Raw genomic sequence first — 16786 nt, 5'->3', positions numbered from 1 at the left:
AGTGCAGGACTTTAAAAAAAAGATTTTTTATGTTTTTGAAAGAGTGACGTGCTAAGATCACAAGAACACATCAAAAGATCAAGACAGTAAACCAAAAGCAGAGTTCAGAGGAAAATGGAAAATCCCTGTTTAGCTTTTAGCTTTTTGTTAGAGAAAAAATGTTTTTAGATGTTAAAGTCGTGCCAGAGACATGTCCTGGCAGCATATCAGGCCACAACCATGAGAAATGCTTTAATGACCCACTGGATGCTTGAAAAGTTGACTTGATTTAAAAGTAATCAAAGTCAAACTGTGTGTAGTACTTGTAGTAAATAGCGCACACCTTCTTCCCCACACTTTTCAAGTGTAGAGTTGGTTTCACATGCAGACAAATCTAGATCATGGTGTTGTATTTTAGTGATTTCAGTTATTATTTTACCTGGCCAGTATAAGATAAGATGCATGCTTATTGAATGTGCAATAGTGTGCAAAATTGTGTTTGCTATCATCTGTAAAGCCAGGATGTTAGTCTCTAATGCATAAACTCAGTGTGCTCCCATTTTGCATACACTGCAAAATGGAAAAGTGTGCTCATCCCTCTTCCAGTTGTATTTTCCTTAATAAGCATGTCCATATTTTAGACTTTGTACCTTTAAATATTAAAATGTATGAGATGATGATTATGAGGTGTCTTATTAGTCGACTTACTCGTGATGCACATCTAAATTTTCTCACTCTTTTGTGCTGTTAAATGCTGTAAGGTCAGGAATACTTGAAGACCAGAATCTACAGCCCCAGTGTGAAATCAGTGTTGCTCTATGGTGCAGAATATTGAAAGATGACAAAAGCTGCCATCAATAAGATGCAGAACTTCATCAACAGCTGCCTAAGCAAAATTTTGAAGATCTTTTGGGCAAAGATTTGTAGTCACGACCTGTGGGGGAAAAAGCAAAGCAAGTACCTATAAAGGAAGAAGATGCATTAGACATACACTGAGGAAACCAGGCAACAACATCACCAGACAAGCCCTGACATGGAGCCCACAAGTGAGGAGAAAAAGAGGTAGGTCAAAGAAAACATGGTGAAGGGACCTCTGAAAGGATATCGAACAGCATACTTGGCACCAGATTGAGAAAATTGCTCCTGACAGGCAGTATTTGAACAGGAAGTAAAAATTCAGTTTTTCAGACAGTGCTGTGGATGTTTAGACCAACCCTATGGCGACACTGAAAGTGCAATGTATGTTTAGTGTGTGTGCAGAGCAGGTGAGCAAAGCAGAATGTGTCTTACTAATGAGCTACAGACAAAAAAACATGCTTAACTTGTCTTTTGGCCCCACCACAGCATCATGAAACTTTTAGTTTTCATATATTTAGCAGCTACAAACTACATTACTAAGAAATCGCAAGCTGCAACTGGCAAAAATGTAAGTGTTCAATGTCTGTGAAGACATTGTGGAAGGAGGGCTTGGAGCCTATCCCAGCTACTATAGGTCCAGAGACGGGGTACACCCTGGACTGGTCAGTCTGTTTTAGGGTTAATGCAGAGAGACAAATCAATACACGTACTGCGATCAAGTAAAATTACAAAATCAATTTGATACAAATTTTTACCCAAGTGCAAGTGATTGATTCAAAACTTTACAATCACTGCCTAAATGTCCTCACAGCCGTTACATAATAGAAGTTCTAAATCAAAAGTGAGGTACCCGCCATACCTGCTGCTGTCAGGTTCACTTAGTTTGACTTCTGTTTCCAATCAGTACAGATGTCAGGATAAATCCCCTTTTGACAACAACGTGCTGTACTTGCCGTTTCTCACAGTGAATGGTGAGATTTGCTTCATTTGTTTCATTAATCCTGACAAGGAGACGGTAACCTGTGCAGCCTCAGGGCCATATCCTCACAGCACAGCAATCGCTGGAGACTTCTACATCACCATGTGGTCTCCACAGTGAATGAAATGAAAGAAATTATATTTGACCCTAAAGGTATATGCATACATGACCCAGTGGTGGTTAAGGCTGTACAACAGAGCAGCTTAGCTCATATAGGTATTTGGGCATCTATATAGATACATGTTTTAAATGGGAAGTTCATGTTGATTTTTATGTTAAAAATTAACAGACTTCATTTTCAATGCAGCACTGAAAGGTTTGCTATATGGGATGGCAGTCCGGCTTGACTCACTTGCAGTAAAAACAAAATCTAACATCTTTCGTAAATCATAGGAAAGAGTATCAGTCTCTCCAGTCAAAATATGAAATAAATGTGATTCATCACATTTATAATATTGTCAATGATCCATCCCATATATTTTCCCAGAGTATGAGCTACTATCCTCAGGGAAATAGAGGAAGGTATACACCAGGGGTCTCAAACTTAAATGAGCACACTTTCTGGCCGGGCACGTGGCAGCACTTCTGCTATCATTTTGTTCGTATTTGACAAAATAAAAATGCAGACATAAGTGTGCATATTAGTTTTTGACTGCTAGTGAAAACTGTTTTTTAAAGAACTTATTTTAACATTGCACTCAACAACAAATCCTCCCTAACAGAAAAAGTAACTTCAAGGGCCAAATCGCATTATATTTCCTCACGTCAATATACAGGCTGCAAGTAGGGGTGACGTGGGCTGCAAGTTGCCCCCGGACCGCGAGTTCGAGACCCCTGGTTTAGAGGAAGCAGCTCCACAACTAACTCCTATAAACTCATTCCTCCCTACATCTATTGCACTTACAAATAAGGATTTAGTGCCACATCAATGTGTACTTTAATGTATCATAGAAAACAAATGGTTATTACCTAATTAATTAACTTATTATTGATTTTTCTGACTGAACAGCTTTTCCAATTCTTCATTAAAGACTTAAAAAAACTTGTCCTGTAGTTTTTTAGTTAAATCTGGAACTATAAACTGTAACTCAGTAAAACATCTCTGCCCAAGTATGCCATTATTTGTTAGTGAAGGCTGATATTAGATCATATTATAAATGGATAACTTGGGAACAGCAGAATTTTTCTCTAAATCTCATGATGCATTCTTTTTCAGTAATGTTAAAGAGCCAAACAAAACACAAGAAAATGAGGTCACTACTTTCCATCAATAGACTAAATTTTTAGGGAATAATTATTCAGACAATGAAATGGTCCTAATCTGGGGGAAGATCCGTCTTTGTTGTCTGAGTGATATCGCAGGTCCATCAGAAAACTCTGATCTGTTTCTGTCTTGTACATTTGTCCCTGTCAGGTTGCAGCTGAATTATTATAAAATTATACACTTTAAATTAAAATTATATTTTATTCAGTGATGATGACAGAATGGACCAGGATGAAATTACTTTTTCCATCCTTCCTGATTCATGTAAATCACGGCCTAATCAGCTGCTCTGAAACAGGAAACGATGCTTTATTCATTAATGTAAAACTCACAAACATGACATAAGGATTCAGTGGGAAAGCATAAATGATAACAAAAAGAGTGCAATGTTTATGTCTGATTTTATAACTATTAATACATTTTCATTTTCATTTCATGCTTGTAACAAAAATAAACAAAAAAACTACAGTAGTCAGGAAAGTTTGACTGAATCACCTGAAAATCATCACAGTGATTGCTGCTCTGCAAGAAAGGCACAGAATATTAGTTAAGAACTTCAAAAACAAAGAAAAATTATACAGACACAGCAATGACAACATGATTCTTCACAAAAAAACAAAAAAAACAACAAAAAAAAATCAGCTGAACTGGAATCAGTAAAAAATTTATTTCAGAAGAAAAATACCTGTCAAACTAACAAAAAAAACATCCCCAAAATTTACATTGTTTGTGCAATTTTATTTTGAGTGACTCATCTTCCAGCAATTCCAGCAAAGGTAAACATGGAAGCCTGATCGCATATTAACACCAGAGCTCTAGCAAAGAAAAACAAAACTATAAAGCTCTTTTTATTTTTTTAGAAACCCAATCACTCCAACATGTCTGCCACACCACAATCAGATACCATCAGTTATTACACCACTACAGCGAGTGATCACGAAACCAAACAAGCTGCTAGATAAGGTTTCGCAAACATCCTCCTCAGATACACAGAACGGTGTGTTGCTGTGAGGTGAATCCTTATGAATGCCACAGTAATTAACATCTATAGACTAAAACAACAGCATGAAAAATGAAAGCAGATGCAACATTAATTATCCAACAGCTTACCAGCCAGGTGCTTATTTACCAAAGGAGTTTACCCGTTTGGCTTCAGCAAAGACAAATGAACACACTGCGTTCTGTTGGCATGTTATTTAAAACTGAATGTCAGTAATAACCAAAGATAGCTGATGGTTATAGGCAGGAGAACGGGAAAGCTGTTGGTTGGGGCATAAAGTAATGGGAGAACTGTGAAATGTACTGTATGTGATGTTAGACAGAGGCCAGCATTAATGTCCAACCATTGCAAACTGCTTTAAAGATCTGTGTCAGTACATAAAACTGAAATTAGCCAAATTACCACAAGGTAAAACTTCACCAGCAGCTGTACGTCTTACAGCTTGGCTTTTTTCTTAATCCAAACAGTGAGACATATACTGTAGTACTCCTATTTTGTTTTCATTTCAAGTTTCACAGGCCTGCATATCACATTCCAGCTCCACTGTTAAGTAACGCAATTGTCAAACTGAAGAACAACCTTGTTTGAGCACCTGGGAAATGGCATCTAATAACAAGGCTGTCAAATATACGGCTCTTTAGATCATTTGGAAATGAAGAGAGTGATCACTGATTATTACTTGATGTTTCCTTAGTTTGACACTGAAAGCAAAATTTAGTTTCAAACCATTCTGTTGCTGATACATTGTAGGTTTCACAATACAGTACAAAGGATCAATTCTGTTTAATTAGTTCCATATTCATCTGATCAATGAAATACAACTATTTTTAAAGTAAAAGGTCATATTCAAAGTAATAAAGAAATGCTGTGGAGATTTTTATTATTTCATTCATTACATTTCATGAAGACAAAGTGTTTTCACCAAATGGAATTACAAAATGAACAGACAAGCTGCTCTGAGCCTATTACAAACCCTGGAGAGGTCGCCAATCAACACAGTGTCCAGTTATCCCAACTGACCGTAGAGACAAATGTCTTGTCACAGTTTCAGGGTTAGTAGCTTTTCCAAACGCCTCCTTTCCATGAAGAGTGATTGATGATAAAAGGAGGAGCTGGTAAAATTCGACTGGCGCTGTAGACGGGACAGGCTTTAAACTCACAGGGCCAGTCTCTCCAAGCGTATCGAACAGCAGCAACTTTAGACGACTGACACACAGCAGCTGACACCTGGATGGTGGTCAGATCCCACTCTACTATAGGAGTTTGAAGCCAAAGGGACTTAGGCCCACACGGAGCCCAAATATCCGAGCAACAGACCTTGATTAAAAAGACAAGAGAACAACGAGTGAGTTTGACTTAGAAGTCATCACACCAAGTATTGACTACAGCTAAATATTCTTTAATTGCATAATTATAGGAGGATAACTTAGACAGCACACAACTACAAGAAGTAACTTATCCAGGATGTGCAGACTATTCTACAATGTTTCTCATTGATATGCACGCACAACCTGCACACCAGTAGGGACAGTGTTGGAATGCAGGGCGCCATGAGGTCCAACGAGTCTACATGTGCTTTGTGGATTTGGAGAAAGCGTCCCTCAGAGGATCCTGTTTGAGAGGGTTCAGGAGTATGGGGTATCTGGCCCACTGCTTGAGCTATTCAGTTCGGTGGCTCTGGACTTCACCCAGTTAGTTGGTTTTGAATTTGTTGGCCTCAAAAGGTGGAATCTTCATAGGGTGGTAGCCTCTAAATTTGACTGGAACGGTGCACAGCTGAGTGTGAGTCAGAAAGAATGAGCACCTCCAAGTCTGAGACCACAGTTCTCAGCAAAAAAGGGATGGTGTTCTCACCTAGATCGGGTGCTTTGTTGTAATTGAGTTAGGATGAGTTGCTGCCCCAAGTCGAGCAGTCTAAGTATCCTGGGGTTTGGCTAACAATTGAAGGGAGAGGGGAGCTGGAAAATGACAAACCAATTGGTACACACATGAAAGCAGAAGCTGTACCAATCTGTTGTGGTGAACCAAGAGCTACATTCCTACATTCACTTATGGTGACAAGCTCCAGGTAGTGACTAAAAGAATAAGATCACAGATACAAATGGCAAAAATAAGCTTTCTTTGAAGTGTGGCTCGGCTTAGTTTTAGAGATAGTTCAGTCATTCAGGAAGCACTCAAAGCAGTGCCACGACTCCTCCACATCAAATTGAGCCTGTTGAGGTGGTTGGGGCATCTGATTAGAACGCTGCCTGGGCGAGGTGTTATGGATATATTCCACCAGGCGGATATCCTGGGGTAGGCCCAGGAGACGCTGGACATATCCTGGGGTGGGGACGCAATGGTAAGCTGGAGGTGGTGGCTTCAGGCCACGTGTTTAGGTTGTTTTCCCTGTGACCTGGCCCCAGATAAGCAGAACAGACAGGAAGGAAGGAAGGAAGGAAGGAAGGAAGGAAGGAAGGAAGGAAGGAAGGATGGATGGATGGATGGATGGATGGATGGATGGATGGATGGATGGATGGATGGATGGATGACACTTTTGCACATGAAAGGGGTCTAGGGATCCAACTGTCAACCCTAAAGTTAGCATATGCGCTAACTCACGCTTGCATCCCTGCCAGCCTTACCTCAAAGACGTCTTTGGATGATGTAACAGAGACTGCCTGGTCATAGGTAATGTTGACATACTCCTGAGTGGAAGCAATTTCTTTGGGGAAAGGTCCGAGGAAGGGCACGTTCTCTTCCTCATAAGCCACAGCCCTAGCACCCAGTGTCAGTCTATAGGCTACATCCTGCTTGTCTCGGGGATGGATCCTGAAACAGAAAAAACACGTCATTCAACCATTTTTTTTTTGTTTTTTTTGTTTTTTAAGAGATGTGCCAGCTGGTAAGAAAACAGGAGGGGATATGAAGTCAAACTGCAAAAGCAGGTCACAACATGCGTGTACTTTTTATTGAAGAAAAGCCTCCAGAAATCAGTTTCCCTGTTGATCTTTTTGGTTCTGGTACATAAAGAAGTCTGTTGATGTTAAAGTTATGCCAGGCGCAGGCTGTGTTTTGGCACTATATCAGAACAAAAGCAGAAAGTCTTTATTCAGAAGAAACTTGAATGCAAGAGTAGAAGCTACTTCAGTAGAAGTAGAACATGAGCTGATTTCTCCCAATGAAAAACTCTTGCAGCAGTATTTTTATAAACAATCCGATTGTCATATAAATTAGAATCCAATATTTGTACCCATCTGTTTAGAGTTAGCTTTACACTAGCCTTACCACTGAAAAACAATCAACATCATTATCAAATACACAATTCTTTCCCTCATAAGTGATTATGATGACATTAGATAAATTCAGTAATCTGCACTGGATTGTTCTTTTAATAATCTCATGACATAAAAAAAAGAAAGAAAAAAAAAAAGAGAGGTGCATTTCTTAAATGGAGTTTTAAGCATCACTCATCTCTTTCCCACCAATGCAGTACCAATTCTGCCACTGTAAGTGAAAAATAGCCTGCATGTTAATTCCAGTACCTAATCTAGAATTGATACTACCAGGTTAGACACCTACCCTATGGACAAGAGGTAAAATTGGCATGTTCCTCAAATCAGGTAAGGGTCAAGTACCACTTACCAACTCCATCCTCTTTTCCATAAATTGCCACTTTTGGCTCCAAAAACTGCAACATTTACAGCTAGCCTTGAGTTTGGTATTTTCACCATCCACAAACAATCAGTGACATCACAGGGGTTTGTTCCTTTTTTTTTTTTTTACCTCGTCTATTTTCATCCCCAAATGTGACAGGGGTGCCTCAGCTTGTAGAGTGGGTAGTCCAATGGCTATTTAGAGTTTTGAGGTTTAATCCCCAGCTTCTCTTGTCCACATGTAGAAGAGTCCTTGGCCAAGACACAAAAACCCAATTGGCATGTGACGAGAGGAGAGCTCCTTGTGGCTCTTGAATGTTGGGTAGAATGCTAAAAGTATTAGCTAAAAAGAGTTGTACAGTCTGTCCATCTTAAGACAGTACAATGTGACTAACATACCTGTGAGAAAAATTTGCCTATTAAAGGCAGCCTCTGAAATGTTGATGGTTATGTATGAACATACAGTTTACATTGTTGGGTTAGGTTGCAAATAATACTCAACTGGATAGAGAACTGCATCACATGTCTGTTAAATAATGAAGAAGTGGAGAAAGCTCATTTCCGCTGCTTGTATCCACATTCTTGTTCTTTCGGTCACTAACCAAAGTTTGTGACCACAGGTGAGGGTGGGGATGTAGATCGACTGGTAAATCGAGTGCGCTTTTACACTCAGCTCTCTCTTCAACACGACAAATCGGTAGAGTATCTGCATTACTGCAGCTGCAGCACCGTCTGTCGATCTCCCACTCCCCTTTCCCCTCACTCGTGAACAAAACCCTGAGATACTCAAACTCCTCCAGTTGGGGCAGGAACTGGTCCCTAACCCAGAGTGAGCACTCCACCCTTTTTCGGCTGAGGACCATGGCCCCAGACTTGGAGGCGCTGATTCTCATTCCCGACGCTTCATACTTGGCTACAAACCGTTCCAGTGCGAGCTGGAGGTCACTACCTCATAAAGCCAGCAGAACCACATCATTCATAAAAAGCAGAGACGAGATTCTGAAACTGCCCAAGCAGAAGCCTTCCGCCCCTTGGCCTAGAAATTAGATAAAAATTCTGAACAGAATCGGTGACAAAAGGTAGCCCTGGCGGAGTCCAACGCCCACCGGGGACCAGTGTGACTTATTGCCGGCTACGCAGACCAAGCTCTTCCAACTTTTGTATAAGGATTGATTTGATTATATGTCCAATTCTTATTAATATCTGACCCTCTTCCACAGTGTCTCTTTTTTCCTGTCCACCTCCCCTTGCCCCCAATGACTGTGGCAGAGAGCTGTCCCTTCCTAAGCCTGGTTCTGCCGGTGGTTTCTTCCTGTTAAACGGGAGTTTCTGCTTTCCACTGTCGCCAAGAGCTTTGTCATAGTGGATCATCTGATTGGTGGGGTTTTCTATATATTATTGTCTTTACCTTACAATACAAAGTGCTTTGAGGCAACTGCTTTTGTGATTTTGCGCTATGTAAATAAGACTGAATTTAAATAAATTTGTGTGTTTGGAAACAAGGGTTTTTCCACAGAGTACCAATGTTTAGCTTGAGAATATGCAAATAAATGTATAACTTTTATGTAAACTGCCTTTTTTGGATTTTTGGTTGATATTCTGTCTCTCTACACAAAAATGAAGCTACCAAAAAAATTGGAGACAGCTAATTTCTTTGTAAGTGAACAAACTAAATAATTCTGCATGGGATCCAGTAATTATTTCCCCCACTGTATACACTAGATATACCAAAAATTCTATGCTTTCACTTGTTCTTACGTGCCATACGGCGAAGTTGCATCTGGTAAATCCAAAGCCACAGCCATGAAGGTTTTCTTCATCCTGAGGTTGGGAACAAAACCAAAGTCTGCTGTTTGGTGCCAGCGGATGTTTGGAAAGCCATCATCTTTGGAGCTCTTTATGTAAGTGGACAGCTGCACATGCAGAGGAATCACTCATCACCATTGCAACAAAATAAACAACGTTATCAATTGGCCTATGTTACACTTATACTGAAAAGAGAAGCCCTCGTGTTGTTGGATGCTACAGTAATGGTGCACCTACACCAAAAATGTTTCAAGTTTACTCTTTGTTAGTGTTAAACCAATGCCTAACCTGGACGAACCCAAAGGGGAAGTCGGGAGCTGTTTGCCCCCCTGAGCCCTGATGAAATGCCATCCTCCAGTCATCAATCATAGCCGGGAAGGAACAGTTGTACTTGTCCTGGTTATACTCTGCATTGGCCTCACCTGAAAATGTGATAAACCCCAGAAGTTTATGTGTGTCACTGAATACTCCGAACCTACCTGTGATATAAGAAGTCTTACCTTGGTACCAGAGGGCTCCTTTGATGGTCATATTGAGCAATGGGTGGATCATTGAATTCCACAAAATAGAATTTTCTTTAGGTCTGAGATCACGACATGGAGAAAACATGCACAGTGCAGTTAGTACAGACCATGTTTGATGGGTATTAAACTGCTGTCTTAACTTCAGTCAGACTGCTGGCTAGCTGGAGAATGTGTCTTTATGTCCTTACCCGTGTACAACTGGAACTTCTTGACACTGTTTCAGGGCTCTTGAAGATGACCACACTTCGACCGGTGTGCCACCCCAACAGGACTCCACCAGTCCTATGGGGTACTTCAAGGTCTCATACATGTAACGTCCAAAGAGCCAGCACACAGCAGAAAACTCTTCCACCACACCTGGAAACACAGCTGTTCATTAATCAACCAGTATAACGCAAGCTAAGAGCGGTATATGCATCATGGCTGGTATTTATTTGACCTGAGATAGTATTATACTGCCATATGTTGAAACCACAATAAAACCATAGCTTGAATTTAGGGACAGATGCAAAATATTATATGAATGTTCAATAATCCAAAACAAAATTTTTAAATATAAACACATTTTCTAATAGCTCTATAAATACTAAATACAAAAATAAAATCTTATCTTACGGGCAGTGGGCACAGACCAGGGAATCTCTACTTCTATCAGATCCATTAACTCGATGTCACTTGTCTTCAAGGCTACCATAAAAGGCCTCACATAAGGATACTTAGCAACAACAGACAGCTCCTCTGTTGCATTGAAAATCTGGTGAAGAGTGAGTAAACAAAATAGGTATGCTTTAACAAATGACTAAATACATTTTAAGAAGAAACTGCTTTTTGCCTTATATGTTTGATGGCTCTTTTGTAATTGGGTAAAGATGCAGAGGGTTTTGGCATGTCCCAGCTGACACCAGGTATAAGGCATAACCTGAATGTCAGCACAGACAGACAACCTTACCTGAGTCATGTTAAACCACATGTTGCTCTGCCCTCCACACATCCAAATGTCTCCAAACAGCACATCTGTAAGAGTAGCTGAATCGTTTTGAACTTTTGCTGTCACATTATATGGACCACCAGCAGCAACGGGGTCAAGGGTCACTTGCCAAATGCCTTTAAGAAAAACAAACAAACAAAATTTTTTTAGCTATGTGTGTAACACTGTAGCATCTATGAAACATGATCAAGACAAATTCAGAGACTGAATCTGAGGCACAACATGCTGTTACTTTTACTAGGTCAGTGACCACAGTTACAGAACACAAGCCCCAAAACAAAAGTGAGGTACCCCCAGCTATATTTGCTGCTGTCAAGTTCACTTTGTTTGAATTCAGTACAGACATCAGGATCAATCCCGTCTTTGACAACAACGTGCTGTACTTACCGTTTGTAACAGTGACCGGTGAGGCTTGCTGTTTAAATAAACCTGACAAGGAGACGGTAACCTGTGCACCCTCGGGGCCATATCCCCACAGCACAGCTCTCTCTGGAGACTTCTGCAGCACCATGTGGTCTCCATAGTAGGAGGCAAAGCGCAACTTCCCATCTACACACACCAACAAGTTTTATTGTTTTATTACACTGAAAAAAAAAAACCCAAGCAAGATTAATGCTGCCTATGTCAGCCCAGGACACTTGCAAAAGATAGTGTTCGTCTCAGCAATTTCACTTCCTGGTTATTTAAAGATTCAAGAAATCATAAAACTTGTGCAGAGGAATAAAAAACACAACATAAAAATGCCCCCCAAAAGATGCAGAATCCATATACACATGCTAATTTTGTCCTGAGTAGGCAGATACCTTCAACGACCTAAGAGACCTGCTGTGTTTTGGGTCCGGTTAGATTTACATGAAGTAGGTCAAGGCTTGCTGGTAACTCGAAAACTGCCACAATATGCAGGGTGAAGAGAATGCACTTACCACAAGTGTGAACAGAAGCTAAAAGTGCAAAAACAACACAAAGTGTAGCAGCCATGATCCCAGCACGAGCCGCCTTAATAGAAACCTGTGTGGGGAAAAGTCACGCGCTTGTTGGCGTTCGCCGAGACAGTCCACGTAACACATACAAACATCACTTGCGTTTCGGGAATCGGGATTTGTGCATCGATGTCGTGACGTCATCCAGCGGCTGACGCGCAAATCTCGTGATCCTTCAAAATAAAAGCCAGAAAAATCATCCGCGTTTTTAGAAATTCCTAAACTTTATTCCACGAAACATTTTGTCAAAACTTGATAAATAATTATGATGATAAATAATTTACATTATTTAATTTCTTGTCGTGGTTGTTTTTTTGTTTTTTTATCGGATACTCTCGGATAAAAGATAATACCAAATATATGACTCTGAAAGATTTTCCATCTAGTAGAACTCTTTCAAACACACTTGTGTCCCTTTGGAGTCATGAATTGAACATAAATTTACAGAAAACATTAATGTCTCCTCTTATTTAAAATAAATAAAACACTACTAGGAGTAACTATGACAACCACAATGGGCATAATCTAAGCATTAGATTAGTTGCTGCAAACTTTAGTATAAACATTTACATTATGCATTTAAATAATTTCCTCTTGACAGGGAAATTTTCGTCATGCTAGACCAAAAATACCCCTGTTCACAAAATCACTCACAAAACTTTGATATTTTAATATGAAAGCATAGTGTGGGGCTACTGTCACATTGTTACTGCAACAGTAGAAGCCGCTGTGAAATTCAATATCAAATTCAAATGTCACACATTTGACCTGACAATGTCACCATTTGGCTTTGGTTTGAATCCCAGATGAGTTATCAATTCAGTAAACAGTAAAAGTAATACATTTTGCCCTGGAATAAATCAGTTACCAGAAACACCAAAATAGAAACTGACAACAACAATGAAACAAGCAAAGAATAATATCTGAACACCAAAATGTGTACGTATGTAAGGTAATGCAATTAATGTTATACATAATCTCTCTCTCTCTCTCTCTCTATATATATATATAGATAGATAGATATAGATATATAGATATAGATATATATAGATATATCTATAGATATATAGATATCTATAGATATATATCTATATATATCTATATCTATCTATATATCTATCTATCTATATATATATATATATATGTGTGTGTGTGTGTGTGTGTGTGTGTGTGTGTGTGTGTGTGTTTAAGCCAGGCACCTCCCCACATAGTGGTGGGATGTGTATGGCTGTTTGTTTGTAATTACCTTTTGTTAGAATTAATTGCAAAATTAAAATGATGCTAATTTTGAGTTAGTGCCTTAAGCTGTAATTTAATGAAGCAATGGTTATTAAAGGATGTTTCAGTAATTAACAATTCATGCAAAAAGTGTGACCACAAATCCTGGTCTACCCTAAATCTGGCCTTTTATGTTCATTCTTCTTTAAAATTCTTGCCTTTGCAATGAAGTGATCATTTTTGCAGGTTGTTCTGGTTTATATGACCTGCATAAATGTTTCTGGACATTAACTACAGGTTTCTGGAACAGAAAACTACAACTAAGAGTTGTTCACTATTAAACCTGCTGTTTAAACATTTACGTTTTAAATACAGCATGTTGAAAACTGTGGGTGTTTTAAAGACTGCAGTGTTTGGTTCAAGAGGTTTCTGTCTCAGGAGTGAAAGTAGTGGTTCTGGCTCAACACATGTCTTATTCAATAATGTAAAAATAAAACACAAAGGGATTCATTGGGAAAGTACAAATTATTGCAATACATATCCAAAAAGTGCAATATTGTTTTTCGTTTCATAACTTTTCATTAATGCTTTTAACAAAAGGAAATACAGTAGTCAGAGAAATTGGGCTGAATCACCTAAAATCACAGTGATTGCTGTTCTGCAAAGAAGCACAAAAAATGACTTTAGACAAAACCAACACAAGGTGTGCTATACGCCGTGAAAGTCATGTCATGTAGTATGCCACACCACAATCAGATATCATCAGTTTTTATGCCACAAGTTTCGCAAACATCCTCCTCAGATACACAGAACGGTGTGTTGCTGTGAGGTGAATCCTTATGAATGCCACAGTAATTAACATCTATAGACTAAAACAACAGCATGAAAAATGAAAGCAGATGCAACATTAATTATCCAACAGCTTACCAGCCAGGTGCTTATTTACCAAAGGAGTTTACCCGTTTGGCTTCAGCAAAGACAAATGAACACACTGCGTTCTGTTGGCATGTTATTTAAAACTGAATGTCAGTAATAACCAAAGATAGCTGATGGTTATAGGCAGGAGAACGGGAAAGCTGTTGGTTGGGGCATAAAGTAATGGGAGAACTGTGAAACGTACTGTATGTGATGTTAGACAGAGGCCAGCATTAATGTCCAACCATTGCGAACTGCTTTAAAGATCTGTGTCAGTACATAAAACTGAAATTAGCCAAATTACCACAATGTAAAACTTCACCAGCAGCTGAACGTCTCACAGTTCGGCTTTTTTCTTAATCCAAACAGTGAGACATATACTGTAGAGAACATTTTTCTTTTATGTTGTTTTCATTGATTTACTCTAAGTTTAACAGGTCTGCATATCACGTTCCAGCTCCACTGTTAATCAAAGTAATTGTCAAATTCTCGTCCAACTTTGTTGGAGCAGCTGTGAAACTGCGTCTAATAAAAAGGCTGTGAAATATACGGCCCTTTGGATCTGATTAAAATAAAATGGAGAGAGAATTACATTTCTGAACTGACTAGGTGAACGACACTATATTGTGCAGAATCTCTTTGCTTCATTAGCAGTTTCAGTTTGCACATTCTCCTCTGCTGTCATAAATACTCATGAAGAGAGCGTAATCACTATGATTACTTACGGTTTCTTTGGTTCATTTGGTTTCACACAGGAAGCAATTAAATTTCGAAGCATTCTGTTGCTGATACACTTTATTTATGCAAACTGTCAAACCTTGAAGGGATTATTTCTTTGTGGAAATATGAGATCAGTTTTTTTGAGCAATGAAATACAAACTATTTTTAAAGTAAAAGGTCAGATTCAATGTAATAAACAATAAAGAAATGTTTTTTATTATTTTATTCATCAGATTTTATGAAGGTTTTTATATAACAAAGTGTTTTCACCAAATAGAATTACAAAATGAACAGACAAACTGCTCTGAGCCTATTACAAACCCTGGAGAGGTCGCTACACAGAGACCAAATTTGTAATCAAAAAGCCTTCATTAAAAACACAAGACAAGAGAAAAGGTATGACTTTGTCTTAGGAGTTAAAGATTATAAAGACTGTTACAAGTAAAACTTGGACAACCCACAAAAATAATAGTAAATAATCTAAGAAGTAATTTAACTTTGCTCTGCAAAGTGTATCTTGTTGACATGCAGATAATCTGCACACCCTTGGGGACAGGCCTGGTATTGTAGGGTGCCAATTTAAGGTTCAGTGTCTTGCTGCACTGTCAACCCAGCAGTTAGTGTAAATGCTAACATCAACACTATATCGGTGCTGGCCCTACTTTGAAATTGTCTTTAGAGGGAGTAACAGAGAGCCCCTAGCCATAGGTAATGTTGATGCACAATGAAACAATTTCTTTGGGGAAAGGTTCAAGAAAGGCCATGTCCTTTTTATAATAAGCCACCAGCCCTGGCACCCAATGTCAGTCTATAGGCAACACTCTGCTTGTCTCGGGGCTTGGATCCTGAAACAGAAGAAACCTGTAATTTAACTGTTGTTATTTTATTTAATTATTAATTCATTGAAGAACAAAAGCAGAAACACTTTACTCTGAAGAAGCTTGAATGCAAGAATAGATGCTTTTCAATAAGAAGAACTGGAGCTTATTTCTCGAAATATAATCTTGCAGCAATATCTTTTATAAGGAACCCGATTGTTGTATTACATTAAACTAGAATCCAATTCTTACTCATCTGTTTAGAGCTAGTTTTACATCTTGACAAATCTACAAGAATAGGCTGCACATCATGATTTGGATTTTTTTTTTTATCCTAATTTCCATCCACCACCTTAGAAACACTTTTGTCTGTTATCATTTGTTCACTGACACCTAAAAAAGTGTATCTGAAGGTGAGTACAGATGATCAGCCATCAAGTGCAGTAACTTTGAAGGTTGCAGGCTTTTTGATCCACTAGATTTAACATTTAAAAGTTACCAACATCATTATCAAATACACCATGTTTTCCCCAAAAGTGGTTATGATGTCATTAGCTAAATGCGGTAATCTGTGCTGGTTGTTCTTCTAATAATTCCATCATAAAGTACATATCAGGCTTAAAAAAGGAAGGTATTTCTCTTGAATCAGGTTTTAAGCATCACTCACCTCTTTTCCACCAATGCAGATCCAATTCTGCCATTGTATCTGAGAAACAGCACAGATGTCAATTCCAGTGCCTAATCTAGAACTGATACCAACAGGACACAAGATACATTCAAAAAAATCCTCGCCCTTATGGGTGGTGGACACAGACCAGGGAATCTCCACTTCAGTCAGATCCATTAACTCGCTGCCACTCTTGCTCTTCACTGCTGTAAAAGGGCTCACATGAGAATACTTAGCGACAAGAGCCAGCTCCTCTGATCCATTAAAAATCGGGTGCAAAGTGAGTAAATTAATAAATAAATATGTTTCTTCACATGAATAAATACATTTTAAGCAGGAAATATTTCTGTCTTGCACTTTGGTATCTAGGCAAAGAGGAAGGGGGCTTTGGCCTGTCCCAGCGGACACCAGGTAAGAGGCACAACCCGAATGCCA

General features: G+C 39.0%; 1 protein-coding gene across 2 annotated transcripts; it reads right to left on the bottom strand.

The window, feature by feature from the left end:
• Positions 1-3462: 3462 nt before the first annotated feature.
• siae (sialic acid acetylesterase) lies at positions 3463-12139 on the bottom strand. 2 transcript variants are annotated; one of them, XM_003441673.5, is made up of 10 exons: positions 11957-12139; positions 11421-11582; positions 10995-11149; positions 10661-10799; positions 10234-10402; positions 10022-10104; positions 9810-9943; positions 9474-9628; positions 6705-6891; positions 3463-5397 (listed from the first exon to the last, which is right to left on the bottom strand). In XM_003441673.5, exons 1-10 carry the CDS (start codon positions 12009-12011, stop codon positions 5134-5136), a joined length of 1503 nt encoding a protein of 500 aa, XP_003441721.1. In that variant the 5' UTR covers positions 12012-12139; the 3' UTR covers positions 3463-5133. The 2 variants fall into 2 exon arrangements, with proteins under 2 accessions (XP_003441721.1, XP_019200835.1); XM_019345290.2 differs by having other exon boundaries at positions 11421-11617; positions 11957-12099.
• Positions 12140-16786: the final 4647 nt, after the last annotated feature.

This window comes from Oreochromis niloticus, linkage group LG14 (assembly GCF_001858045.2).
Source record: "Oreochromis niloticus isolate F11D_XX linkage group LG14, O_niloticus_UMD_NMBU, whole genome shotgun sequence".
NCBI classification, from domain to species: domain Eukaryota; kingdom Metazoa; phylum Chordata; class Actinopteri; order Cichliformes; family Cichlidae; genus Oreochromis; species Oreochromis niloticus.
The sequence above is the reverse complement of the archived record's forward strand: the minus strand, read 5'-3'. Positions and strand labels throughout refer to the sequence as shown.